We start from the raw sequence: 27,977 nt of genomic DNA, 5'->3' as shown, positions 1-27,977 counted from the left end.
TTAATTTAATCTTTTAACATACTTGTGATGAGATATAATTCATATCTCATGCCAAGCCTTATCCAGAACTGTTTTCTCCTTCTTTGTTCTTCACTGTTTTATGAGGCATTATTGCTTATGATTTTCTTTCTTCCTTCCTTCTTAGTAGTAATTTGCAAATGAGTGCGTTTAGGGTTAGTCTAAACAAAAGATTGTTGCCTCTGGCTGCTGTGTCATCCAATTAGGCTGGGAAACAAGTGTTTACTGACAGGTGCTTCCTGGTCTCTTTTGGTCTTCCCATGGTGATTACTTTAAATTAACTTAAATCATATAGAGAATTTTGGTAATCCTTGGTGATGTCTTTCTAATGGTCCATTTTCCATTTTTTTTCTATATCAGTAGCTCATTTGAATAGGTTAGGTTAGAACTATTATAATAACCTGTAGTATCTTGTTTTCATCTTTACCCTTTCCTCCAATTCAGTGTAGGTTTTGACTTTTGCCTTACTTTGTCTAGCAGAACAGAGATTCAGAAATGACTCTCATTTCAGTCACTTCCTGTCTCATAATGTAGCCAATTTCAGTTTTTTCAATGTTGTTCAGTGCTCACCATGTCCAGTGTCTTCCAAGGCTCTTCTGGAAGAAAGTATTCATTATGTCCAGATAGGAGGCTTCTGAGTAGACTACATGCCTTCAGTCTCTTTCACTTCATCTTCCAGGATATTTTGCTGTCTTTCCAAGATGAATGAAATCTTTATTTTCTTTTTCTTTTTTTTTTTTTTTTGTTTTTTGGTGAGGCAATCGGGGTTAAGCAACTTACCCAAGGTCACACAGGCTAGTGTCAAGTGTTTGGTCTGAGGCCGGATTTGAACTCAGGTCCTCCTGACTTCAGGGCTGGTGCTCTATCCACTGCGCCACCTAGCTGCCCCCTGAAATCTTTATTTTCTCAAAATATATGAAAAAAATGAAAGCTACTACTATCAGCCTTCTCAGTATGTAGAATCAGGCACATTTAAAGGCAAGAGAGGGAAATGGCTGGGGGCAGGGGTGCGGAGTATATACAGAGAGGGTAGTATTTGACAGAGACGTTAAAGGAAGATGAAAACCTTTGTGACCCATTGCATCTTGCCCAAGTATTTTAATCCCAATCTGACAAGTACATTGTCTGTGGCTTTTTTAGAATTTCAGCGTTACTTAGGGCAAGCAAACCATGTTGCATTTTTTTGTATGCCCTGTTTAAATCTGGAGCCAAGGACACTTCTAATTCTATTCTCCCAAACTAGACTTTTGTAGGACCTTTGCAACAGCTGCTAAGAAGTTCTCTGTCCGAATTGGACTTCTGTTTTGTACAGTGCCCCCCTGTGCTCATATCATGCTAACACTAAATATGACTGATGAGCTATTCTTCAACAAGAGTATATATGTTTCCTGTTTTGCCTTTGAAGAAATACCAGAAACACTTGACTTGCATACTGCCTGCCTCACCATTTAAGGATGTACTGTGGCCAAAGATTTCCTATACTGCCATCTGAACGAATGAAAAAACACTTAGCAATTATTTACTATGTGCCAGGTACTGTACTGAATGCTGTAAAAATGAATACAAATAAACAAAATAGTCCCTTCCCTCAAGATACTTACATTCTTTTTTTTTTAATTTTTTTTTTTGCTAGGCCATGGGGTTAAGTGACTTGCCCAGGGTCACACAGCTAGTAAGTGTCAAGTGTCTGAGGCCTGATTTGAGCTCAGGTCCTCTTGACTCCAGGGCCAGTGCCCTCTCCATTGCACCACCTACCTGCCCCAAGATACTTACATTCTTAAAGAAGGTAACATACAAGAAGGAACATGAGACTGGATAAGATGAGATGAAAGCTCACCAATCACAGCACAAGGTCCCGAGGGTAGGTGGTTCTAGTGGGAGGAGGCAGAGCGAGGCCAGGGCCTGGGGAAGATAAGGTGATAGCTTGCGGCCTTCAGTTTTTTCCTGACAAAACTATCTTAGTGCACCACAATTTGACGCATGCTAGCTAAAGTAGCCTTTGTCCAATTTTCCTACTAAAAGCATGTCATCCTCACAAATACCTTCAGTCCTGGCATCTAGAAGTGAATGGAAGCATTCTTTGAAAGAAGAAATCTTTCCTAAAATAGAGATTAAAACAGTTTTGAAAATACTTTTCAATATTCCATCAGGCAACATTAATTTGATTCATACCTCCCTTCCCCAAATTTGTATGAGCCACACCCGTGTTAACCACTGCTACCCTAGTCACTCCTGCCTTGTTCTTTTGCACCTCAGTACTCTTAAATACCATTATGACTGTCTCTACTTTAAATGCCAATGGAACAGTTCCCTAGATAACCAAACAAAAATGAATAGAAGAAGCAGAGGATATTACATATCTTCAAAGCTTATTACCTGGTTTTCATTTAGGTCCCCTCCGCTGTATGCCTACAGGTTGAATTGCTTATCTCTTCTAATGTTTCTTAGAATATGTCCTCTTCACAGACTGAAGGAAAGTACTCCTAATGTTTTGCACATATTTGTCCCACTATTTTGTAGAATCTCAGCTAAATGACTGATAGCAGAGCACCTAAGAAAGCTATTTGTTTACCTAACCCTTTCTTGTGGTACACATTCCACCCCCAGAATCCTTCAGCAATGGATATTTTGGGATTGAGGACCACAGGGAGAGCCTGTGTGAAGAAGTCTTGGATTCTTTCCAATGTTGGAGTATGAGGTGGCGCATGCTTCTCTAGGCAGAGCTACTTTTACTTGATCAGAGTAGACAAGCCTCATGGATGTGCCCTTTTCTTACTCTTCCAGGGATGATAACTCCTTTCTGTTGTATTCTCATGGTGGTTTTCCTTTCTTTTTAGACTCTATTTCAATGCAGTCCAGCTCTGACTCCTTAGAAAGTTTTTTTGTTTTGATGTAATTGCTGACTCATGATTTTTTCTCTCTCCCCTCAAGTAAATGAATAGTATGAATCAAATTACGAACATAGATTTGGTCCTTTCTGTACTCTTTTCATAGCAGATGCCTTGAATTACAGAGTTTTGAAGGCACTATTTAGAAAATAATAAATATGACAACTAAGCATTTATTTTGGGGTTATTCCCTGGCTGCATCTTGTATGTTTGTCAGCTTTATTGTAATTATGTCATTCAAATTAAGGAGTCTCAAAATTTCTCCTCCCAGCCCTTTTGTGTCTAACAAGAGGGAAAATGTGGCTTTATTTCCTGAAACGAGCAGTGTGGAAATGGTTTACGTGGAGTTATGGAGGCTCACGGAAAGCTTGTTGAGTGTGAATCTTAGGATCAGAATGTCTTGGCTGTCCATGTCCTTTGCCAGAAGGGTAGGTTGATTTGAATGGTTTTGCTGACATGTATGCTGAGAGATGGACTCAGCTTTTACTAGCAAGAGCCTTTGGAAGACCTGAGTCAAAAAAAAAAAAAGAAAGAAAGAAAGAAACCAAGTGGTTTGAAATTGCTTAAGCTTTTTGTCACTCAGGAAAAGGAACTTCTAACTTGGAATGACATGAATGAAGTTTGAGTTTTGCCAGATTAAGCTGGTGGTCTAAGTGTGGAGAGCATACTGGACCATCAAAGCTGTACCCTTCAGGGTGGTCCCGAAGTGGCCTATCATCTTTTTCTTGCGGTGTTAATTGTTTTAAGAAAGACTAAACTATCCCAGAGTCTTCCATGAGCCTTGTTCAGACTTCAGTCAGTGCTCCCTAGTGATCTGTGAACCCAAGCCATAGGGTAATAGGCCTGAGGTTCTTAATGTGTAGTCTGTGAACTTTAAAAAAATAAAAATTTAAACCGCATTTTAATATAATTGGTTTCTTGGAAAATTCTATCTGAAAGGCTTATTCTGAGAAGGGGGCAATACATTTTGCCACAGGGGTCCATGACGTAAAAAAGGTGAAAAACCCCTGATCTGGAGTCCTAGTACTTCTTAAACTATGGGTCGTGACCCTGTATGGGGTCATGAAAAATTTGGCAACAATAAAGGGCTTCTGAATGCACAATGACCCAAATTAATTAAAAATCAAACATGTCGTGAATCCGAGGTGTTTCTGGCAACATTTGCCGGTATTGCATTGTGCAGCTTTACTGCAGCCTTGGTTCTGAACCCAAAGCACGCATACTGTGCATTGTGCATGCTGTCACACCACGAAGCGCCAACGGACACTGCCAAAATGCAAAAAGGGGTCGTGAGTGGGAAAAGTTTAAAAAGCCGTGATCTAGACCGTTCAGCTCTCATACAAAGATAGAAAACATCTCATCTTTGAGGCTAACCATGCTTCTGTTCTGGAGTGTTTCTTCTTTCCTCCCACCTCCTCTACCCCCTTGCTGATAATTTGTATTTTTGAAAAGGTTTAGTGTATTGGAAAGCGCTGGGGGTGGCAGAATTCCAAGGGGGAGGGGCTCATGGACCTTTATGTTCATGGCTTAAATAGTTCTCGCAAATTGGGGCTGGCTTCCTGGTCTAAAGGGATCAAGGGCTGTCCTGAGTCCCTGAGGCCTGAGGCACCTCATCATCTGGCAGTCTAATTTATCTGTATATTACTATAATTCATTGACATGATTTTATCCCATTTTCCTGAATAATTAAGAGCTGACTATTCATGATATTTTGAAACCATGACCATATAGTCAGATAGAATGAACTAAAAGCAAATGAGTGTCCATAGTTCTGAATCTGTACCTTATATCTGAGTAATAAAAGTTGCTTAGCTTTAATGGCATTTATTTTCTCCAAAAAAATAAAAGTCACTTCAAGGAGAAGTGACTTGACTTATGTCAAAGCACTGTGAATGTAGATTAATTAATATGTGGTGCTAATGTAGCGTAACGAGCGTTGTCTAACATGATGCACGCTGTTGTCAGGAAAAACCTGGAAACTTTGCCTGCATGTTAAAATTTATGCTGTTTTAAAGCAGCAGTTCTTGAAACTGTGTCCGGGGATCGAACAATATCTGAAAGTACTCCAGCTGTGGACATCGCTGAACTTTCACCATGCCGATCACCTTCGACTCCTCGACATTTACGATATCGTCCACCTGGAGGTAAGACCTTATTAACAGTTTCAGAAATGTAAAAATGCAGTGTTCCAAATATTTTCTGCATCCTCAAATCCCTGCACCAACAACTAAAAAACCAAACAAACACACACATAACTTGGATGTAATAGACATAAATAACTTTATTCTGGGTAATGAGCAAATAAATGACTAAAGAATTCATTATCACTATTCACTAGCATTCTTTTTGGAGGATAATGTTACACCATACTTTACATAAATCAAGATTGTTAAATTGTCTTATACCTACTCTAATAGGTATAAAGGGCAGCTAGGTGGCACAGAGGATAGAGTGCTAGGCCTAAAGTCAGGAAGACTCCTTTTCCTGAGTTCAAATCTGGCCTCAGATCTGAACTTACTAGCTGTATGACCTAGGGCAAGTCCCTTCATCCTATTTGCCTTTGTTCCTTATCTGTAAAAAGAGCAGGAAAAGGAAATGGCAAACCACTTCAGTATCTTTGCCAAGAAAACCTCCATCGGGGTCACAAAGAGTCAGACACAGCTGAAACAACTGAATAATAGGCATAAAATGATTGTTAAAACAAGAGAAGAATGTGAAAACTATCTCCAGAATCTGATGAGTTTATATGAACCACTAGAGGGGACATGTTTTTAGGGTTTGTGGGAAGAAATTAGGTACCTAGGACATCATTACAACATGATGCATGCCAGAATGGGCCAGCTACATGGTACAGTTGATAGAACAGTAGGCCTGAAGTTAGGAAGACCTGGGTTCAAATCTAGCCTCACACACTTCCTAGCTATGTGATCCTGGGTGAGTCACTTAACCCTTTTTTGCCTCAGTTTCTTCAATTGTAAAATGGGGCTAATAATAGTGCCTATGTCTGAGGGTTGTTGTGAGAATAACAGGAGATAATGATTGTAAGGTACTTAGCACAGTCACTGGCATGTAATAAGTGATATATAAATGTTGGCTACATATATGTAATATATATTTATACATAAAGTGGGTTCATCTTGTATTTCTAGTTCTGGAAGGACCCCATGATGGTCCTGTTCCATTTATAACATTCCAGTAGCACAGTATATATTAGTAACAGTAGTGATCATCTGTACAGAACTGAAAATTTAGAGGTACTATTTAATTAAATAATCTGTGTATGGTCATGGTGAAAAATGCTTTAATTGAAGTGAAATCATCGGAGGAAAAGGCAAAAATCCTTTCATTATTTTTCCCTTGCCCAAATGCTTTAAAATATTAGTTGCTTTTGAATTGTTTTTCTTAAGCCAATTATATAAAATAAGAAGAGAAAATAATTCAACTGTAAAACCAAATTCACCCCAAGTAACCTCAAGAAAACACCAACACTTCTGTGACACACTTGTACTCATACTCCCAATGTGGGGCTATTCTACAGCAGATGTTGGTGAGTGGAGTACAGTTAGAAAAGTGGAGGATTTTCATCTTGACTTTTTGAGGTCAACCAAAAGCTCTCACTGAATACGAGGTGAAATGATATAGGGATGCACCAGGGGCTAGTACAAGACTACTGGATTTAGAGACAGAAGGCCTGGGCTTGATTCCTTGTTCTGCTCCTTAACATCTATGTGACGTGGTACAAGCCCCTTAGACTCTCTCGGCTTTTGTTTCCTATTCTATAAAACAAATGGATTGAAGTAGGTGACAACTAATGTTCCTTCCAACTCTAAATCTACGATCCCAGATTAGAGTGAAGCCAACGGGCTGCATTATGGGCCTCAGAATCAGGTGTAGGTCAGCTTGTGTGGGTGTGGGTGACTGTAGTGGGTTCAGGTGTCCAGTGTAGACTGGCCCACTGTTGGAGGACCCTGAGACCTTCAGAGCCTTCAGATCCAGGAATAACTTGACAAGGGACTGGTTTGGAGGCCCCTGGGTAATTTTTAATCCTAGCAGACCTCTTGACTTTATTCCTGCCAGGAAGCAGCTCTAATCCAAATTTCATGGTGTGCACCTGGGTTTTAAACGTTCCATATTTAAGTGTATTTAGTTAAAGAAGTAGAAATAGTGTCTCACATTACAGAGCAATCTTGTTTATAAGTTGTCTGAGACCAGTTTCAGGCATCAGTATTGTTGTTGAGACATTTTTCAGTCATGTCTGACTTTTTCTTGACAGAGATACTGGAGTGGTTTGCCATTTCCTTCCCAGCTGATTTTACAGATGGGAAAACTGGGGCAAATAAGGTTAAGTGATTTGCCCAGGGTCACACAGCTAGGAAGTGTCTTAGGTCAGATTTGAACTCAGGAAGATGGGTCTTCCTGACTCTATACCTGGCAGTCTATCCATTGCACCACCTAGCTGCCCCACATGTCAGTGTACTTGAAAACAGTAATCGGTGGCTTGCTGGTATTTTCATTACATGACTGTAACTAATAAGAAATATAGTACTTAAAAAAAATCTTCATGTTTCCATGACTAGGGTTACTTGTGAAATGTTCTTTGCAAAGTAAGTTTTAAAAAGGAAATATAGCAAAGTTTTACCACATGATGTGTATACAGCACTACAACCTGAAGACTGAAATGTATATGAGACAGCATGTGATTCATCTCCTTGCCTTCAAGAAGGATCACATTTAGTCTGTTTCTGTTTTTAAAAATGCTTGGAGGAGGAGATCATATAGTATGAGCTTAATGGTTATTTGTTGAATTGAACTGGTAATGATACAAAATTATAGGCTCTTATTAAAGTTGCCCTCTTGTCTATTTTCCCCACCATCTTGTAGCAGATGCTTTCTAAATAGGAGATTTTTTTGTGGTAAGGCAGCTGCCATACCAGAAAAACTAAAGACATAATACATAATTGTACATATTTGAAACTAGATTTGCTGGAATGACATTTTGGGGACATAGCTACTTCTTAATCTCATGCAAGATACGTAGGTATTTTCAGTTGGGAGCATAGTCCACCAGTCCTACAGGGGCCTCTGGATTCAGATCCATAGGGAACCTACCAGTGTAAGTTTGAATATCTGGGACGTTGTCATTGTTCAGTGGTTTCAGTTGCGTCTGACTCTTTGTGACCCCATTTGAGGTCTTCTTGGCAAAGCTGCTGGATTTACCATTTCCTTCTCCAGCTCATTTTACGGATGAGGAACTGAGACAAACAGGGTGAAGTGACTTGCCCAGGAACACATAGCTAGTAAGTGTCTGAGGCCAGATTTGAACTGAGGAAGATGAGTCTTCTAGTCCCCAGGCCTGGCAGTCACTGGGCCATCTAGCTGCCCCATCTGGGTATGCAGGTACATAAAGTAGTACAAAGTGGGAAGTTCCTATTAGTCTTCCCTTATATACAGGAGAAACTTAATCTCGCTGTCTAGACTATAATATTTATAACATTTTCCCTTGCTTCTAGGTCTTGCTCTGGACTTTTTAGCATTTTAAGTGGTAGGGAAACAAGATGTTATCTATTTCCTCCATTCCCAAATCTATGCTTTGGAATCTTTGAGCATTACAGTTGGGGGGGGGGTGATAAAGGAGAAAATGAAAAAGGAAGCTGCAACGAATCTAATCCATCCTGTAGCTTATCCTCTAATTTTATTATACCTCACGAAGAAATGAGGTCCAATTCTCATGGGCTTAGGATGGGGTTGTTAAGACTCCCCATGCCTCTACGTTTTTCAAGTTAAAGGACCTCTCTTGTCTTCCCTGATGGACATTATCTGTGTATCTGTTGCTCCTTGGGATTTTGAACAAAGAGCCTCATGATTCAGGCGTGCAAAGGTGAAGGCTGAATAGCCTTCCTCCAGCTTCCAAAAATAGGCACAGAAATTTTAATTCTTCCTAAGCAGTCTCCAACTTAAAAGCATGGTCTCTAGGCACAGTAAACTGGTTAGAATTTGCTCCACACTTTTGTTCAGTACTTGTGTAGACCATGAAATGGAGTAGCAGACAAGTGGCAGGGGGCAGGGCTAAAAAAGCCCCCCATTACATATAGGCAGTCATCCAGTGTGTGCTCTTGCCAGAATATAGACAGCCTATCTCACCACGACTTTCTCTTTCTTTTTAAACTCACAGGACAGACAGCTGATAATACCCACTGCTCCGTTTCCCCTGCCTCTGCTTTCGCTATAGCCACTGCTGCTGCGGGACATGGGAGTCCACCAGGTGAGTGCCCAGCATAGTGTGGTGTTGGAAAGTTAAAGGGAAGAGATTCCCATCTCTCATGTTTAGATTGTTCTTGGCTTACCCCTTTAGTCTCAGCAGCTGAACTCCTGAGAACATGCGTATCCGTTTTAACTGAGTGAAGCATAGAAGGCAGATGTCAGGTGGGTGGGAAGAAGGTGGGATATATGTGTGAGGGGGAGGAGGAGGGTCCCTTTGGCTCTAGCTGAATCATAGTCCCTTTGTAGAGCCATCATTTAAATTTCATAGTGAGGAAGAAGAGCTTAGGAAAATATAAAATGTAAAATAAAGTTGAATTTAAAAATAGACTGTAGGAAAAATATGATCATTACAATTTGGAGGATGAAATGTTTAACATTCTATTTGACTTCTGTCCACTAGCACAGGGAAAGTTATATTGAAGGAGGGGAAAAGTACCTGTAGCCATTTTTGGCCCGAGAAACCTTTTTCATATATTGACCTTAACAACCCTCCCAAGTTCAAATCACAAAGGTGGAAATTTAGATATTGGCTTATGTCATTTTTAAAATTAGACAATGTTCAATTAGAATAAAAAGGTCCATTTTCACAAGCCTATGAGTTTTTATTCATGCCACCCATTAGGAACTAATTGGTATTACCTGTGTAAATTCCCTAAAAATTGAACCAGAATAGAGATTCTCCTGATGAATATGCGCTACTGAAGTGGTTATATAAATTTTCTTGGAATTGAAGAGACTAGAGGTTGACTGAATTCATTTTCATGATCATTTGGCTGTATGTATTTCATTTGGAAAACCAGAACAAAGATTTCTTTTTTTTAAATAAACTCTGTGTTTCTCAAACTTCTTTCCCTAAGCAACCAAAACAACACAGCCTATAGTGATACTGATACACTATGAGACAGATTGACTTGTCATAGTGTATATTATTTTATTATTCCTTCCATTCTACCATACAATAAAAAGAAAGACTTTGTTAAATAATAATAGAACAGCTCTTTCTTTGTTACACTCATAGAATAGGTATTTAGACATTTTGAATAGCTGAGGATTTCTTTTTGCCTTCCATCCTCATAAGCCATCTTGCCATAAAAAAACAAATCAAGCCTGAGAACTCCCTAGTTCATTCTCTGAGTATCAAGAAAATTGAGGCGTTGTTAATTTTTGGTTTAATTCAGGTGAAAGTGATTTCTCCATTTTCTGGGTGGTGTATGAGAAGTTTTTCCCCATAAGATTCTGGAACATAAAGGATTAAACTTTGAGACTTGTGATAGGAAACTGACTTAAAATTTTCCTAAGTTGAATGGGCATATTGGGCCCCCAAGATAATATCACTTTGTGTTTTAGAGACCAGAGTAAAAGTAACTCCACCTTGACCTCTTCACTGCTCCACTCCTTCCCACCTTAATAGAGACCTTTCTTTGCTTTTGCTTTCCCCACTCCAAAATGCCATCCTCTCTTCAAATCACATGGATTCTTGAATACCCATTTACCAAGCTGTATTACCATATCTATATGAATGGCTATGATAACTGACCAGCATCAACTATAAAAAGAGCTCATTGTTGTTTGGAAGCTAAGATCAAAGTGTCTGGGACCCAGGTAGAATAATCATTGAAAAAAAAGCAAGGAGTGGTGGGGCTAAATAAATAAATAAATAAAAAGAAAGGAAAATATTAACTGGCCAGTTCAATTCATTGCATGTTAGAAGTTAGAGAAAAGAAGACTTCCTATCATATGTAGCCCAGTAGAGAGCTCTGGGGCACAGGGACCTAGGCAGTTAGGGTCTGGAAGGGCCCCTTTGCTCGAGCCCTTTGGGATAAAAAGAGAAATCACAGCCCCGTAAGAGGAGCAGTGAAGCCGGTCATGCTGGGCTGACAGCCTTAGTCCTGCGCTCCAATAGAATTGATTTCATTTGCCTTTTTTTTTGCAACCAGCATACAAACATTACAATACCCATACCATCTTTATTCTCATAATTTTAATTGCTTCATAAACATTTAGATTACTGATTTCGCATCCAGTAGCCAACTCTTACCTGAGTTAATCCAAAGCTTTATGGAATTAGGGATCACTGAGTTATTAAAGGCATTATTATCATTTATCTAAGAATGAAAATGGAGTTACTGAGTTCTGCAGAGTATGGCCTAGCAGAAAGCTCTTAAGAGCCACAAAACATAATCTGTTTGGATATTCTAGTGTTAACTCTTCTTCATTTTCCACTATCTAATCATTTTAGTTCACATTTTTAAAAAATACCTCAACAATCCATGCTAAATCCATCTCTACTGAGACAGAAAAACATTGGACCAAAAAATGGCTGATCAGCTACTTTGGCCTTACTTTACAGATAGACAGATGGTCACAGGACTCATCTAATACAGAATGTGGTTATTAAACCAGTTGGGAAAAAAAATTGATTCAATACCAATTAGTTATCTCAGTAACCAAAAATTAGTTATCTCAGTAACCAAAAATAGATGTAGCCTGGATTTGTTATGAATAATAGGACATAATGGAAAGAGCATTGCTCTTGGAGTCAGAAGAGCTTGGTTTGAATACGAGTGATAGGTTGCCAAAAAGTAAACTACCTCCCAGTCCGTAGGACTTTCCCTAGAATCCTAAGATGAGATATTAGCCCCTCTCTGGGGCACCCAAATTGTGAGTACAAGTGGGAGTTGGAGCATGTCCTCCGTATGTAAATAGGATCATTGAAATAGTCTAAAAACGAACAGAAGAGAACAGATGAAAGCACAGAAGGATATACAGATGAAGTAGGATTGCTTAAAGTTATATACTTTAAGGGAAAAGCAAGCAAACTTTAAAAGAGATTGACAGTTTCACGTACAATCTGCTCTCTATTCTGCTTTGTATATAGGAAGAGTTATTTTGTTTTTTCTTAATTTTAAAGATTAAAATAAAAATTTTAAAAATAATTTAAATCTAAAAATAAATCAACTTATCTAGCACTTTCTTTTTACACATGAATAACCTGAGGCCCTTAGAGTCCTTCTTCTATATGACAGTGCATCTTATCTTTTGATAACTTCTTAAATGGTGTGTGTACGTGTGTATGTATGTATGTGTATGTGTGTGTAGCGCATGTGTAGTGGTGTATACTGTAGTACAATCTCAGCTCCCACTTGTACTGACCATTTGAGTCCCCAAAGAGGTGCTGCTGTTTCTTATGGGAAGCCCTGAGGGTTGGAGGGAGGGTATGGCTTTCTAGTACTATAATTCATAAGTCCCCAGCAATGTACTTTCTCCCCCCACCATGATTATCAGTTGATACCAGTCATCCAAACTGAATTAACTTTTATAAAGGAGTATTTATTAAGATGATATAGTAAGAATAGTTGGTACTAAACATTGCCCTGAAAGTCTGTTTTGTATTCATTCACCTAGTGATACATGAAGAATCCAGGAAAAGTGGGCTCAAGATTAGATAGAACCTATGATGAAGGCTCAGTGGTATGCTAGTAAATATTTAAAAATCAGCTCTCTGAAAAAAAAATGTGTACATGATGCACTTTTAAGTTTAATTTGCATTATTAACATTTTCTCTACCACTTTGTTAAGTCTACACAAAAAACCAAAACAAAACAAACAAAAAACCCCAATAAATCAAACTGACTTGTACCATGTGCCTATATCCAAGGTGTAAATGCTCACAAGCAGGTCTGAGCTGGCTCCAGCACACCCTTGTAAAGGGGTAACTCACAGCTCCTGTTTATTAGAAATCCTTTTCTCTTGCTTGAGGAATGTTTATGAAGTTCCCTTTGGGCATGTTGTAGCTTTCTGCTAAGCTCTTCGTAGAGTCCTGAAGCTCCCTTTCCTCAGTATGTCTAGTTTGTACTTCACTGGATGCAGGCATTGTTACCAGTCCTTGCTGTTCCAGAGAAACTGTGAGGTCACCAATTGAAAAGTCAAAACCCTCCAGCTCTTTGAAGTTCATGATGTCCTTCTCTGGTCAAGGGCCAGGGAATAGGCTGAGTTGCTCTCCTCCTTCCTAACCCTTCCCCGCAAGCCAGTATTCTCAGAGGCTTGGTTGGAGGCTTCACCACCAAATGGTCGAGTGCTTGGGTTCTGAACTGACTTGCTGTTTTATAAAAATCCCATAGGGCATGGCCAAGTTAAAGTTTTGAGGATATAATGGTTCCCAATAAAAGGAGGCTGGGGGGTTAGATCAGGCCAGTATGGGTTCTCAGTTTCAATACTTGGGTTCTGAACTGGCTTGCTATTTTACTCAAAACCCACAGGGCATGGCCACGTTTTCTTAGCCAGTCTGAAAATACTTTCTGTGCAATGGTGCTCTATGTCATCAGATGGCTTTCAAGGACTTCTAACCTGATCATATCTAGTCTAAAGTCTTTGATTCATTCATTCATTCATTCAATAGAAATGACTAGATCTTATTCACATCTAGTTCACAGCTCTGTTTGATTGATTCCATGGAGGTATTGTTGTTCACAGAAGTATGAGAAGGTGGCATCTTGTCAGTTTCTTTAAATGGTATAGGCTGATTTGATTGATTGAGTCAATGGATACCTCCACCCTTTTGCACATTCTTAATTATACAGACAGATGTTGTTCCAGAATACGGGTAAAAACTTATCACCACAATTTAAAATAAAGTCTCTAATGTTCTGGCTTAATAGGAGAGCTTCTATTTTCTATTGTCTCTAAACAATAAGAATTGTGCTGCCCCAGGTTTTCCATAAGTGTATTTGAGAATTACTCTCTGTTACTCTGGAATTTTTATATTGATTTTTAATCACTGGTTTCTTTTAGTTAGTTCAAACCCAGAGGGACAATGAAAAATCTCCACCTGAGTGGCAGTGTGTGGTTGATTTACTATATGACTAATATTGCCCTGTAAATTGTTCATTTAGCTTTTTTCCAGCTGAATCCCTCACAATTAAACACCAAAAGGGAACATTTGTGCCATTTTAAAAAAAATGCGATGGTTTTGGTTTCTTGAGATTTAGATATCATTCAGGCTATTTTTATCATTATTTTAACTTACTGACTTCATCAGTAGCAGGTCTATCTTGACTATTCTAAAGGTAGAACTCTTGAAAATTAAGAAATGTAAATATTTTGACATTGTTACAATGCTTGCTTCTTGACCTGTCTCATGCCCAAAGAGTGCAAGCCTCGCTATTAAAATCTTATTCCAGGCATCTGAAGGGTAAGAGCTGGACTGGCTACATGTCAATCTCCATTTTGTCTTAATTCTTTTATTCAACTTCACCAAAGTTCATTATCCACCTCCACCCCAGTCTGATGTCATTGTGCCTCACCTTAGGCTCACTCTCTTCTGAAACTAACCCTCCCCTCCAGCATTGTCCTCCTTCATACTTGGGCACAGACTCAGGTCTAGCCATGCCTGACTTCTGTTCAGGTAGGACAAGGAGTAAGGACTTATTAAGGCAAAGAGAAGTGTAACAATTAGAAGTTTACTTGTGCAGTAAAGCTACACAAATGGTGCTGCTTGTCTTTTTTATAATTGATTACAAATGATTATGATGATAATTATTGATGATACCTGATTATGGCTAGTTATTATTATGGTTAGTGATTGTGGTTCTAAGTCCTAGGTCAGATTATTGTTAGTAGTGTTCAATGTCCATTTTGAGGAGGGTTTAGATCTATGATTTCATCAATAGCGCAAATTTCCTGCTTAGAAAACTCCCAGTGTAGAAACTCCCTCCACCAATTCATGTAAGCAATGTGTTGAATGACAGCTAGGTGGCACAGTAGATAGAGTACCTGCCTGGAGTGAGGAACACCTGAGCTCAATTCTGGACTCAGATGCTTACTAGCTGTGTGACCCTGGCAACTCACTTAATCCTGTTTGCCTCAGTTTTCTCATTTGTAAAATGAACTATGGAAGGAAATGGCAAACCACTCTGATATCTTTGCCAAGAAAACCCCAAATGAGGTCACTAAGAGTCAGATATAACTCAACAACAGCAAACTCATAGTGTTAGCAAGTTGCCTGGTATAATAACAAGTTAAATAAGCTGCCCAGGATCACATTACTACCGTGTTTCAGGGGTAAGTCTTGAACCCGGGTCTTCCTGACTCCAAGGACAGCCATCTTTGATCTGTGATACCATATTGCCTCTCTAAGGTGATATCTATTACCCTGTCTTAATTCACTGTGATTGCTGCTGCATAATTTAAGCCATTTACCTATCCAGAGGTGAATCCCTCTTCCAACTTCTTAGATCTCACTGGTGTATTTAACCATTGCTGTCTTTACTTCTGCAGGAGAAAAAGTAAGTCCTGTAACACCAGTGATAATAGCCCAGGTTAGAAAGTATTCATGGGTGAATGAACTTCTTCTATGCTCCCTACCGTGGAACAGCTGTCCTGACTTCCCAGATTTGGCTTAAACTGCCCAATCAAGCACTTGGACAAATGATTGGTAGTGAGAGAGGCTGCTGGCTGCTGGCTGCTGTGGGCCGGGAAAAGCAAAATTATAGGTAAAGAAAAGGACAGGATTCAGAGAAAGAGTCAAGAGCCAGTGTAAGCAATCAAACAGTTGTGACATGAGGCATTAATAAAGTTCTAACTGAAAAAGCAGGAATTATGTCAACAAAGCTGTAATCCTGAGGGCAAACAGTATGGTACAAAGGAAAGGCCACTGGATTAGGCATCAGAAGCCTCTGGTTCAAGTCCTCGCTGTGATGTGACTTAACCTTGCTGGTCCTCAGTTTCCTCCTTTTTGTAAAGTAAATATAATTTTAATTATGTTTTAATCTGGCTTGGGCAGCACTTAGGAGTTGTGTAGACTTGTATCCAGGAAGTTTGATGCATATGGGCTAGGTGATTTCCCTGTTTTTTTTCCCCAGTCTCATAAGTTCTGTGATCCTAGGTGGTGTTTTCTAAAATAAAGCAGAAGATGTGGAATCAGAGTTAATTAAAAGCTGGTTCATTGAATTTAAATTTCATTTATTAAAATTGCCAAACATTTCGAGGTCTCTGTAAATACATGTCATATTAAAGAAACATGATAAATAGTAGTCTGGATAAACATGTAATTGGATTGTAGAAGCAAGCTGGAAGAATCATACAGTAAAAATTTTCATTCAAAACCAGAGCCTCTTCTGACATGTGGGCTTTAAAACTGGGTCAGTCATGCCTCTGTAGACTCAGTTGTTTACATCCTGTGGAATACTTTTAAAAAGAAAACTTTAAATGTCTTTTCTCTCTGTTCAAGTCTTTCCTTGTCATTTTCTTCTATACGTTTTTGATCTGGAAACTCAGTTTATTGACAATAACTTGTTTTAAGTCATTTAATCAATAAATATTAATCACCTGCTATATGCTATGCATTAACGACACAGGTACAAAGAATGAAACAGTCCCCACTTGTAATAAACATATTATAACATTTCCTGTTGTTTGTTTAACATTGTTTTAAAAGCATTTTCAATAGTATTCTATTCACTTTGTTGTTGTTCAGTTGTGTCAGACTCTTTGTGACCCCATAGACCATAGCATGTCAGCACTGTCTATGGGGTTTTCTTGGCAAAGACACTGGTTTGCCATTTCCTTCTCCAGTGGATTAAGGCAAAGAGAAGTTAAGTGACTTGCCCAGAGTCACACCGCTAGTAAGTGTGTGAGGTCAGATTAATGGTTGACCTTAGATCCAGTGCTGTAACCACTGAGCCACCTAGCTGCCTCCTTCTGTTTAATAGTACTACCTAAAAAAGTTCTATTCAGGAGTTTCTTTTATGCCACCATTGGATAAAATTTAATGAAAGTTTAGCCTTGTGAAGAGGAACAGTGATGACTATATTAAAGAATTTGATGGGATGGCAGCTTTGAATAGACTCATGACAGAGGTAGATATGTGTTCTTCACTCACATGGCCCAAACAATGTGAATTCATGAACCTCAGTAATCTGGAAAAGTTTTTGAGATAGACTTCTCTAGCAACCTCAAGTTCAGGAATCCTGGGATCTGCTTTTTTATCCAAAAAAAGGGGGGTTTCATGGGAAGCAGATATTGCCTCATGGGTAACTCTAAATTCCTCATTGGGAGTTTAGAGATCTTGCCTTCTATTAATCAAATAAGGGAAATTTCCCCTTACCTCAACCTCTTGAAAAATTATCTTTTAAAGAGAAAAGAGGTCACTAAGAGTCAGATGTAACTCAACAACAACAAATTTATAGTGTTAGCAAGCTGCTAAAAAGTTGCTAAAAAGAGAGTTGAGAAAAGAGGCCAGACATGTGGCCTCCATAGCTGCAGAATGAGCAAAGGACTAAAGCCAAAGCAGGAGAGAGCACAAGCAGTAGGCTTTCCTTTCAATTTTTACCATTGAACAATGAAAGCCTGATGAACAGGGAGGTTGCTTGTCTGGTAGCTATTGCTGCGTTTCCCTTCAAAATGCCTCCATGGCATGACAGAAGAGCTTACTGAAATATCAGTGCGTTGTCCCTCTAGCAGTGTCAAAGTGGATTTCCTTTAGAGGTGAGCCCAGACCTGTCCATACGTATTTTCTTCTGCAACTAATGTGCCTTTCTACTGCTTTTCTTCTTGTGGTTTTGGAAGGTATATCAAATTTTCTTTCCCTCTCAGTTATCAGTTAAAAACTCTCTTTAACAGATTCATACATCTCCTGTCAAATTAATTTTTCCTAACCTTCCCAGGCCTTTGTTAGGTACATTCCATCCTGGGCAAGAGCCTGTTAGTTTTACACCTTAGTCTCTGGTCCAAGGGTCTAAACACATTTTCCAGATGCCATCTTTTAAACTTCATAAATCAGTTTCCAAAACTTTTCTCTCCTTAAAGCCTTACCTGAAGTAAACAGCTGTATCAAAAATGCCACCTAGGTCCCAAAAGTGTTTAGTCTCTTACTCCAGACTTCAAATATTGTGTTTGCATCTGCATGGGTCTGTAATCCCCTGACCCTTGTGGTCTTTTATGTGCAAATTGGCTTATCACATGGACCAGTTTCTGTGATTCTCACATGTACTTGTATTTTCTAGGCCCAATAGTTATTTGAAGTTAAATGGTAAAATTGAAAAGGAATAGAGTTAATTACCAGTTCCAATTCCTTCCTTCCTTATGTGGTATTCAAGCAACCTCACTTTAGTGAGCTACTCTTACGGAAATAAAAACATATTGCATTTCTTATTAGGTGGTATCCCAAAAACCTCAATAAAACTTGACTAAATGTTTATCTAAATTTATTTTGGAATATATTTGCAGTTTGTGGGGGGATTTTCCTCCAGAACGTTGTGACAGCAAAGATGTGCTTATTTGATTTTCCCTAGAATGGAGCATGCCACATGTGAGGTGCTTACCAAATATTTTGAAATCTAGCTAACAGAAATGAAGAATTAACTTAAATCCCTCTTATATATAATGACATTTACCAATTATTTCCCTTACATATTCACCTGCCCTTCCAAGAATTGAGTAGACTTTTATTTTCCTGCTGTTCCAGAATCAGGGAGCAGTTTGGTTTTAACAAAACTGTTGCTTAGCAATAGGAAAGAGCTTAATGGCTAAATACTCTTCTTCAAACCGAGAGGCGCCTCCCTGGGTAGCTATTGTAAAGCCATAGTAGTGATTTAAAAATTGTAATTATCATTTTAAGATAAAATTGAAGTTTGCCTTTGTGACACATAACACCTTCCACTCCCATCCTGCAACCCAAGAGGTTGGGTTGTCCCAATTTGAACCCCCTCCACAGTATAAGCAAGGCTTTTAGAATTATTCAGCAATTCAGAGGAAACATACAAAACAAGGGGACAAAGATCTAGTCAATTCTTCACTGGTTTTGTAGTGCTAGTAAAAACAAGTGGCCAGTGTAAGCTGTATGCTACTTGATTCTAAGATCAGAAACTTGAACAGAACATGAACAGAAATTACAAACAGAAATTGGGACATTAATGTTAGAGGAGGTGTTCTAATGTTCTGTTTATTTGTCTTTGGGAAATAATCCATGGAGAAGGTGGATTATGACTCCCTGAGGCCTGCCAGCTCTACCTTCTTCCGTTTTCCCTAGTGAGCAATATCGGCTTGTCTTTGATCATCCTTACTTCATTCATTCAAGGCTCCACACCTCACACTGTGGTCATGACTTTCATAGATGCCTCTACCCTGTGACCCTCTCTCCTGATGAATGAGTTCCAGGCCAGATTGCTATTTCATAAAATGCCCTGGCCATGCTTACATCACTCAAAACTGTTTCTGAGCCTCCTCACCAGCAGCCTGGTTTCCAGGCTGCATCTCCCCCTGCCACACTTTCTGTCTCCCCTTTATGTATTGTCTTCTCCCATTAGAATGTAAGCTCCTTAAGGATAGGAAGTCTCTTTTTGGCTTGTCTTTGCATCCTCAGTGCTTTGCACAGCTTCTGGCACATAGAATGCTTAATAAATGCATTTTGTCTCCTTTTTCCTCTTTCCCTCTTCCTATTCCCTTTCTTCTACTTTCCACTCTTCTTCTTCTTCTTCTTCTTCTTCTTCTTCTTCTTCTTCTTCTTCTTCTTCTTCTTCTTCTTCTTCTTCTTCTTCTCCTTCTTCTTCTTCTCCCTCTCCCTCTCCCTCTCCCTCTCCTTCTCCTTCTCCTTCTCCTCCTTCTTCTTCTCTCTCTCTCTGTGTATCTCTGTCTCTTCCTCCTTCCCTCACCTCTCTCTCTCTCTTCTTCTCCCTCCCAATGGGTGGTAGGACTGGCAGTCTGGTTTGGTAAGGGAAAAGGAGACTTCTGGAATACCATAAACATGTGTGGCCCAGGGCTCCCAGGAGACTCTCAGCTACACAGATTAAACTTGATCCCAGACACTGACCCCAGAGGGGTCCACTTCTACTTCTCTTTCTTTTACTCATTTTCCCCACTTGAAGTTCTCCAGGAAAATCTCTAAATATAATTGTCATATAGCTAATCTCTGGCTTTTCCCAAAAGTGAATAAAAGGGTCTCCATCTCCCTCAGAGGTACTCAGTGTACAATACAGTTGTTGAGTATAGGATAGCCTTTATTTCACCCACCAAAGAAAATGCATAAGATAGACAGGACTCACAGGAGCCCATGAAGCAATACAAAAATATGAAGCATTCAAATAGACCATTAGATTATCCTCAGAAGATCACCTCAGTCAGAGGCTGTTGAACAGCACTCCCCATTCACCTCAACTACAGTGCTTGATCATCTCACAGCAACAGTATGGAGGGTTTTCAGTGTTGGGTCTCCTGATCCCCATGACTTGGTTTTCCTCCTTCAGCTAAAGAGTGATTCTCTTTCTTCTCAAAAAGGCATGTTATTGGGCTCTTTTTCTTCCCAGAGGCTGGTACCAAAACACAGGAAATCTCCAACTTATTCAAGTTGAAAATCCATTCTTAGGATCTCTAGTTTCTCACCCTTGTTCAGAAAAAGAAAACAGGCAGAAAACAGCAGCTAGGACCTGGAAATCCAAGAGCTTCTCTTTCAGGTTTGCCATGTGTTTCTTAAGTCTTAAGTCAAACATTTGCCCTCTTGCAAGTCATCAATTGGGGGGGCTAGGTGGTGCCATAGTGTGGATAAAACACTGGGCCTAGAGTCAGAAAGACTCATCTTCCTGAGTTCAAATCTGGCCTCAGACACGTATTTACTGTGTCACCCTGGGAAACCACCTTCCCTGTTTGCCTCGGTTTCCTCATCTGTAAAATGAGCTAGGGAAGGAAATGGCAAACCACCCCAGTATCTTTGCCAAGAAAGCCCCAAATGGAGTCACAGAGAATCAGACACACCTGAAAAATGACTTAACAACAAAAGTCACAATTTTCCACTGAAGGGTAAAGAGAAGAAATTCCCACCCTTAACCTTGTTGCTGTCAAGTCAAACAGTATCATTGAGCACTTCCTATTCTAGCCACTGTGCTAAGTGCTAGGGATACAAAGAAAGGCAAAAATAACCACTGCCCTCAAAGAGCTCACATTTGAATGGGGGAGACAATATGCATAGAATTATGTATATACAAGATCTATACAGAGAAAATCATCTCAGAGGGACGTATGGAGAAGACCAGGAAAGACCTTCTGCAAAAAGTGGGATTGGAAACTGAGTCTTGGTGAAAGCCAAGGAGGCAGAGGTGAAGAGGGTTAACATTCCAGGTGTGTGAACAGCCAGCGAAGAGGCACGGACTTGGGAGATGGAATTTAATATGAAAGGAATAGCAAGAAGGCTAGTGTTGCACGGTCATTGGAAATGTAGGAAGGAGTCAGGTTGTGAAGAGTTTTTAATGTCAAACAGAAGATTTTATATTTGATCTTGGAGATAATAGAGAGCCACTGGAGTTTATTGAATAAGGGGGTGGGATGACATGATCAGACCTGCACTTCAGGAATATTGCTTGGGCAACTGTGGAATAGGCAAGGAGACCAATCGGCAGGCTATGGCAATAGTCTAGGTGAAAGAGAATGAAGACCTTTACTGGGGTGGGCAGCTATGTGGGTGGAGAGAAGGGGACATGTATGAGAGATTTTAGGAATGTAAATAACAAGGCTTGGAAATAGGCTGAATATTAGGGGGTGAGTATGAGGATGACACTGGGAAAGTCTACGGGAGAGAGACCACAGGAAATGAAAAAGGGAATAAACCTTTTATATGGCTTTATATGAGGAAAAGTTGGCTATTCTGACAAGAGTCTGTTGTGTTGTTCTCTCCCCACTTCCACCATCAGCATTAATCATTTTGGAGACAGCCTGAGTCATTGGGAAACAAAGGTCCATACCTGGTAATCTCACCAAGTGAATTGAGGAGATCTCATCAAATTGAACTGGGACCTCCCTAATCCACCCAAACAACCCCCCCCCCCCACACACACATGCACACACACACGTTTGAGCAGCTTTCCTCTACCACAGGCTTCATCATGGAACACCAGGTAATTCAATTAGCAGTGTTATGAGAAGTAGCCTTGAAAACAAATTGTTTCTGAATTATTCTGTTGATTGGCTGCACAGCTAAATAATAACATAAGTGATCCCTTGGTACTGTGCTAAAGAATAGCACAAATAATCCCTTGGTCTTGTGCTTAGTAGAATAGCATGAAGGCAGTAGCCAGGCAATAATACCAAAGTTAACTTGGCCTAGTGCCTACAGCTGTTGAGAATATCTACTAATCTTTTGCCAGCAGACTTGGGTCTCCATGCCAGTCAGGTACACTGTGATGACTACATGACTACTCTCTGTCCAAGAGAAAGGAAGGATCGAAAAAACAACCTTCCTACTCCCTGGAAATATGATGTAGTAGGACAGAGTGGGAAAACAGTCCATTTTGTTTTTTGGACAGGAACAGGGTTTCCTTAAAAGACAGTGCAATAGTGCTGTACATGAAAGGGCCAGCGGGCACCAAACCAATCTTTCTCTTCTGTGTTAGATGTTTTGAGATAGGAGATATTTGGATATTTTCATTCATTTGGTGGAACAGTGCTGGGCCTGGAGTCAGGAAGACCTAAGTTCAAATCCAGCCCCAGACACTAGCTGTGTGACCCTAGGCAAGTCACTTAACCCCAGTTTGCCTCAGTTTCCTCATCAATAAAATGGTGACGATAATAATATCACCTGCCCCCCCCCCCCCCCCGGTTATTGTGAGGAGGAAATGCGATAATAATTGTATAGCACTTAGCACAGTGCCTGGCACATAATAAATACTACACAAGTGTTAGCTATAATCATTATTATCATTAAACTTGAATTCATTCAACTGCTGTGATGGTCAACAAACTGAACTTAGTGCTAGGGAAATATAAAAATGATTAATACAGTTCCTGTCCCCAAGTAGCTTACTGTCTACTAGGGATGGTTAGACATGCATGAAGGTAAATGTAATACAAAATAAAATATAAAAATGCAAAATAAAGATCATTTCCAGGGTGGGGAGTAGAAGTAGTGGTTGGGGAAATATTGAAAGAATAGGTGGCATTTGCATTGGTCTTTGAAAGATTCATAAAATGTCATGGGACAGATAAGAGGTGAGGAGGATGGTCAGAGGAGGGGGAGAACATTTCAGGCATAAGGATCAGTCAAAGGCAAGAACTCGAGAAAACATAGTACCTATTTGGAGACTGACCAGTAGTGTGGTCTGATTGGAGCAAAGAGTATGTGATAGGGAGGTGTGGAAATGTAGGTTGGAGCCATTTTGGGGAGGACTTTGAATGTCAGAATGTGTTTTTTTTAATTAGCAAAGTGTTCTGGCCCAAACCTAGCTCAGGTTAGTCCAGTGATCCAAGATTAAGATTGAAATGAAATAACACATTTGACTCTGGATATGTCCCTCTCAAGTCTACAACTATTTTTTTTTTAAGGACAAGTCTTAAGTGTTTTAGAGAAACAAAAATGTATAAGATCTGATCCCTGCTGTCCAGGAGGGCAGCTCACATTAAGTAACTTGACAACAATCAAATGCTAAGCTCTGTTGAACTATTAGTGCAGCTATCACTTTCTGTAAACTGTATGTTACACTGGAAAAACTGATTACTCTGGAAAAAGAGAACCAAAGTTCAGGTCTGTCCTTTGACACTTACTGGCTATTAGCTTATTGAACTTGGGTAAGTCACTTGACTTAATAGGGCCTCAGTTATCTGTAAATTGTGGAGGTTTAGACTAGGGAAAGGGTGGGGAACCTGCGTCCTTGAGGCTGCATGTGGCCCTCTAGGTCCTCAAGTGTAGCCCTTTGACTGAATCCAAACTTCACAGAACAAATCCCCTTAATAAAAGGGTTTGTTGTGTAAAACTTGGACTTGGTCAAAAGGCTGCACCCAAGGACCTAGAAGGGCACATGTAGCCTTGAGGACTAGGTGGACTAGGTGACGTCAGAGGTCTCTTCCAGCTCTAGGTCAATGATTCTTAAATCCTATGTCTGTAGATCCACGATGTCCTTACTGTGGGTGTTCCTTCTATTGATACCTACAGCAGCCCCTTTATGCCTTCTTATTTTGTGAAATGCTTGTTCTTGCACTCCATCAGTAATGTGGTCAGGTTTCAGCCTTCCTGTGCTCTTTTTAATATCTCATGGGGTACCATTGTATAACCTGAACTCTCCATCTCTTGTCTTTTTCCAGTGGATGTGATCAGCCTGCCTCTTTCTGGTCACATATGCCCTCAATGATGTCTTATATGCTGTGTCTCCTGCACATGCTCTAGTCTACTCTTGCTTGCCTTGTGTCCTTTAATTGCCCTTTTGAGTTATTTGTAGTTTTCATTCTCACAAGATTGTGGTATTTCCTGATTGTCAGCCCTGCATCCCTGGGAGAATATTGGACTTGTCAACAAGAAGACAAATACCACATTAGCAAAGTATATTCCTTAAACTGAAAGCTACAGGGCATGGTATTCAAAGGAAAGGTCAATATGGCTTCAAAGCATTTCACACCACCTCCCAATTAGTCAGCTTCTTCTTTGCAAAATCTGTTTCTCCTTTTTTTCTTTTTAGAAACATGTACTTCTGGATTTATTTATTGACAGTTTAGAAATTTGACCATCACCAGGTTAAATGGCAACAATATGTCCTAGGAACCTGAATTAACACAACTGAAGTTTGAATGGATGCCTGGTAATAAGGAGTAACTGTTCTAGAGAACGTGGAGTACCTGGTATCTAATTGTAACCTGGTCATTTCCAGGTGTAGGATTAATAAGCCTGCGAGAAAACTGCAAAGTTGACAGGTTGAAATGGAACAATCAGCAAAGACTTTGAATTGTCTTTATAAAAGTAAAAAAATAAGCAGCAGGGTCTAGTCATATTCTTAGTATGACTTTGAATGACCAACTACAAAGCTTTCGAGTTTGGATTTGTACCTTCAATTAGATATAGAATTAAGTAGGTAGCAGCACAGATGTTACCTGCTTGTAATCCTCCTCCTTCCAGGCCTTCATTTGAGCCTGATTTTTATTTTTAATACTCTCCACATATTACAGAATTGATTAAAAATAGTAAAGCGTCCTCGTCCAGATAAGTTTTCATCTTCCTGAGCTGTCAGAAATGCAGCTTTTGGAATATATTCTTTTTTTTTAAATTACTATGTATCATAGATTGAATAAACCACAATCCCATTTTGGCTGCCTGTTATAATGATATCAATGTACATACAATGATACAAATGTCTACTAGGGCAAGAAGCCTAGAAACTGACCTTGCTGACATTGAACTGACAGATAAATCCCTTTCACTGCAGTGACTTGTATTCAGATTTTTGCTGTCTTCTCTCCTTCTTTTCTGTATCCTCAGTCTCAATTTTACAGAAACCATAGTAGTAGTGGTAAAAGTAGCAATCATAATTGCTTGCATTGATATAGGTTTAGTTTTTTGTTCATATCACTGCCCACTTCCCAATTTGAACCTGTGATATCTTTGGTATTGGGAACTCCAAATACAGAAATTCCCTCCATCCATGCAGACTGACAGCTCATCCAAAACCTGTAGCTTTAGAGCAGGAGTTCTTAATTTGAGGTCCTCAAACTTTTAAAAAATATTGATAACCGTATTTTAGTATAATTCATTACCTTTTTAATCCCATATATTTTATTTTATGCATTTAAAGATGTCATTCTGAGTTGTCCGTAGGCTTCCCCACTCTTCCAAAGGGGTATATGATACAGAAAAGTTAAGAATCCCTGTTGTATAGAGTTGTTTGGAGCACTAAGAAAATATGGGACACATTCACAGGTCACTCATCTAGTTAGTGGCAGAGGCAAAAGTACCTTTTGACTCCAAGACCAGCTGTCTTCTACTGCCTATAGTGTCTCATTTACAAGGAGCCTTCACTCATTATGTCTTTTGATTCTCACAAGCCTATAAGATAAGTAGGATAGGATTTTCTTTTTTGGGGGGCCAGAAATATTATTCCTTTGTATTGAGATGTTGAGTAAGGAAATTCCTTTTATAGTAAAGATTGGCACCCGAACTGCAGCTTATGATTTTTAAAAATTATTTGGTGCAATGAGACACTATATGACTTACCCAGGGACACACGATTAGTATTTTTCTCCACACTCTCTTTTTGGTAATTATCATCATTTTTTACTGATATAAAACTGATACACAGAAAGTGACATGAGTTACTCAAGGTAATGGCATAGTCAAGATTAGAATCTGGGTCTTCTGACTCCTAAGTTAGTTACATCTATAATTGTCCCAGGATGCAGTTGTTAAAACAATCCATACAGTAAAAACTAAAGGGATGAAACATGCTCATTGTGTATAATATGACATGCAAATGAATGACATTCACTTAATTAATCCATTAGTAAATATATCTGGGATGGGCATTGTAAGTAGTCAATGAGTTAGTCCTAGAATTGAACAAGGGGAAGAAAACATTCACAGTTGCCTTTGAGAAATTATTTGCTGCTTTTAATGATCCTATACTGTTTTCTAATGCAAATACCTATTTTAAAAAATACAAATGTTCTCCCCGAGAATGCTCTATTATTGAAAATCTTGAAACACCTCAATCTATGTAATCCAAGTTTCCAGTTACCCATGGTGGTCACAATCAGAGTATAGCATATTTTGTTTGTAAAAAGTCAAAGTAAACAATTGAAAAAAATGTATGATTAGAAAAGAAGGTGAGCTGGTCATACATATCCTTATATTTCTTGACCTTTTTATAGCATTTGGTTCTTGGTCACTTTTTCCTCCTACATATTCTTTCTTCTCTATGTTTTCGTGACATTGCTCTCCTCCCACCTATTTGAACCCTGCGAGGTCTCCTTTACTGGATCATCATCCGTGCCTCAGCCACCCACTTGTGGGTATAACCCAAGGTTCTCTTCATTCTATTTATTTTCTCTCTCTCTTACTTCTCTCTTCCCCATTACTTCTGACTCTTCATCCTTGATTTCCTTCAAAGTTCTATTTAAGTTCCATAGCTCCTACAAGAAGCTTACCCTGATCCCCCTAGGTGCTGATGCCCTAGCTCTTGGAAATTACTTGGTATTTACTTGATCTCTATTTTGTGTATTTTGGTGTTTATTTTCTTTTCTTTTTTGTATGTGTTGTTTCTCCCCAAAAGAATGAAGCTCTTTCAGGGCAAGGTCTGTGTTGCTTTTGACTTTGAATAATTATACCTAGCCTAGTGCTAGAAACATGATAGGGGCTTAATTCATGCTTGTTGAATAGAATGTAGTAAGAGTGAGGAATAACAGGCAAATAGACCTGGTGTTCCAGTGATACTCAAGAAATGTTTGGGGACCTGGAGGAAGTCCTTAGATGTTGGGGGGCTCTTTGGTGAAGGTTATATGAAAGACAGGATGTGGACAAGACAGGATAAAAGCACAAGAATGAATTGTGAGCAGTGCCAGTGTAGGGAATACCGAAATCGATAAGCTCATGGAGTTATTGGTGTATTGAATTTTGTGCTAAATGTGTGAGGAATGCCCAGTGCCCTTGTCTAATCCCCAAAGACTTCTTATGGGAGATTTCTTGGAAAAAAAGACTTGGAATGATTGTCACAGTATTCTGGTAGTCACAGAGAAACACTGTTTTAGCATTGAAGGGTGTAAAAGAATAAGGATAAATAGGACATGACTAAAAAGGGATTAATCATTATGAGGTTCAAAAAGTATATAAAAGTATTAGATACAATTTATCCTTTTGTTTCCTCCATTCCTTCTCTCAGAATAGTTCCAATGTAAACAGTACACATTCCAGTTCTGGATCAGGAAAAAAAAATCACTTGTAAAGAATTATTATTTAAAATTCATTGTAAACAGTTCAACAAAGCACTATTTCTGTGAGCCATCCATTGGGAAATAGTTTGGTTATATAGAACTCTTCTTTGTAATGATAAGTCATTACCTCTTATGCTTCAG

General features: G+C 39.3%; 1 protein-coding gene across 3 annotated transcripts in view; it reads left to right on the top strand.

Annotated features, from left to right (window-relative positions):
- RASGRF2 (Ras protein specific guanine nucleotide releasing factor 2) overlaps positions 1–27,977 on the top strand; it is a 318,717-nt gene that overhangs the window by 184,198 nt on the left and 106,542 nt on the right. For 2 of the 3 annotated variants that reach the window (XM_027864223.1, XM_027864221.1), the window contains exons 16-17: positions 4,925–5,050; positions 9,079–9,168. In XM_027864223.1, coding sequence (XP_027720024.1) covers positions 4,925–5,050; positions 9,079–9,168 — 216 coding nt within the window. Of the gene's footprint in view, positions 1–4,921; positions 5,051–9,078; positions 9,169–27,977 lie in introns of all 3 variants that reach the window. The other variant, XM_027864220.1, reaches the window with a different exon arrangement.

The sequence above is a fragment of the Vombatus ursinus genome, unplaced genomic scaffold, assembly GCF_900497805.2.
Source record: "Vombatus ursinus unplaced genomic scaffold, bare-nosed wombat genome assembly UNPS02014774.1, whole genome shotgun sequence".
Taxonomy (NCBI): Eukaryota; Metazoa; Chordata; class Mammalia; order Diprotodontia; family Vombatidae; genus Vombatus; species Vombatus ursinus.
The sequence above is the reverse complement of the archived record's forward strand: the minus strand, read 5'-3'. Positions and strand labels throughout refer to the sequence as shown.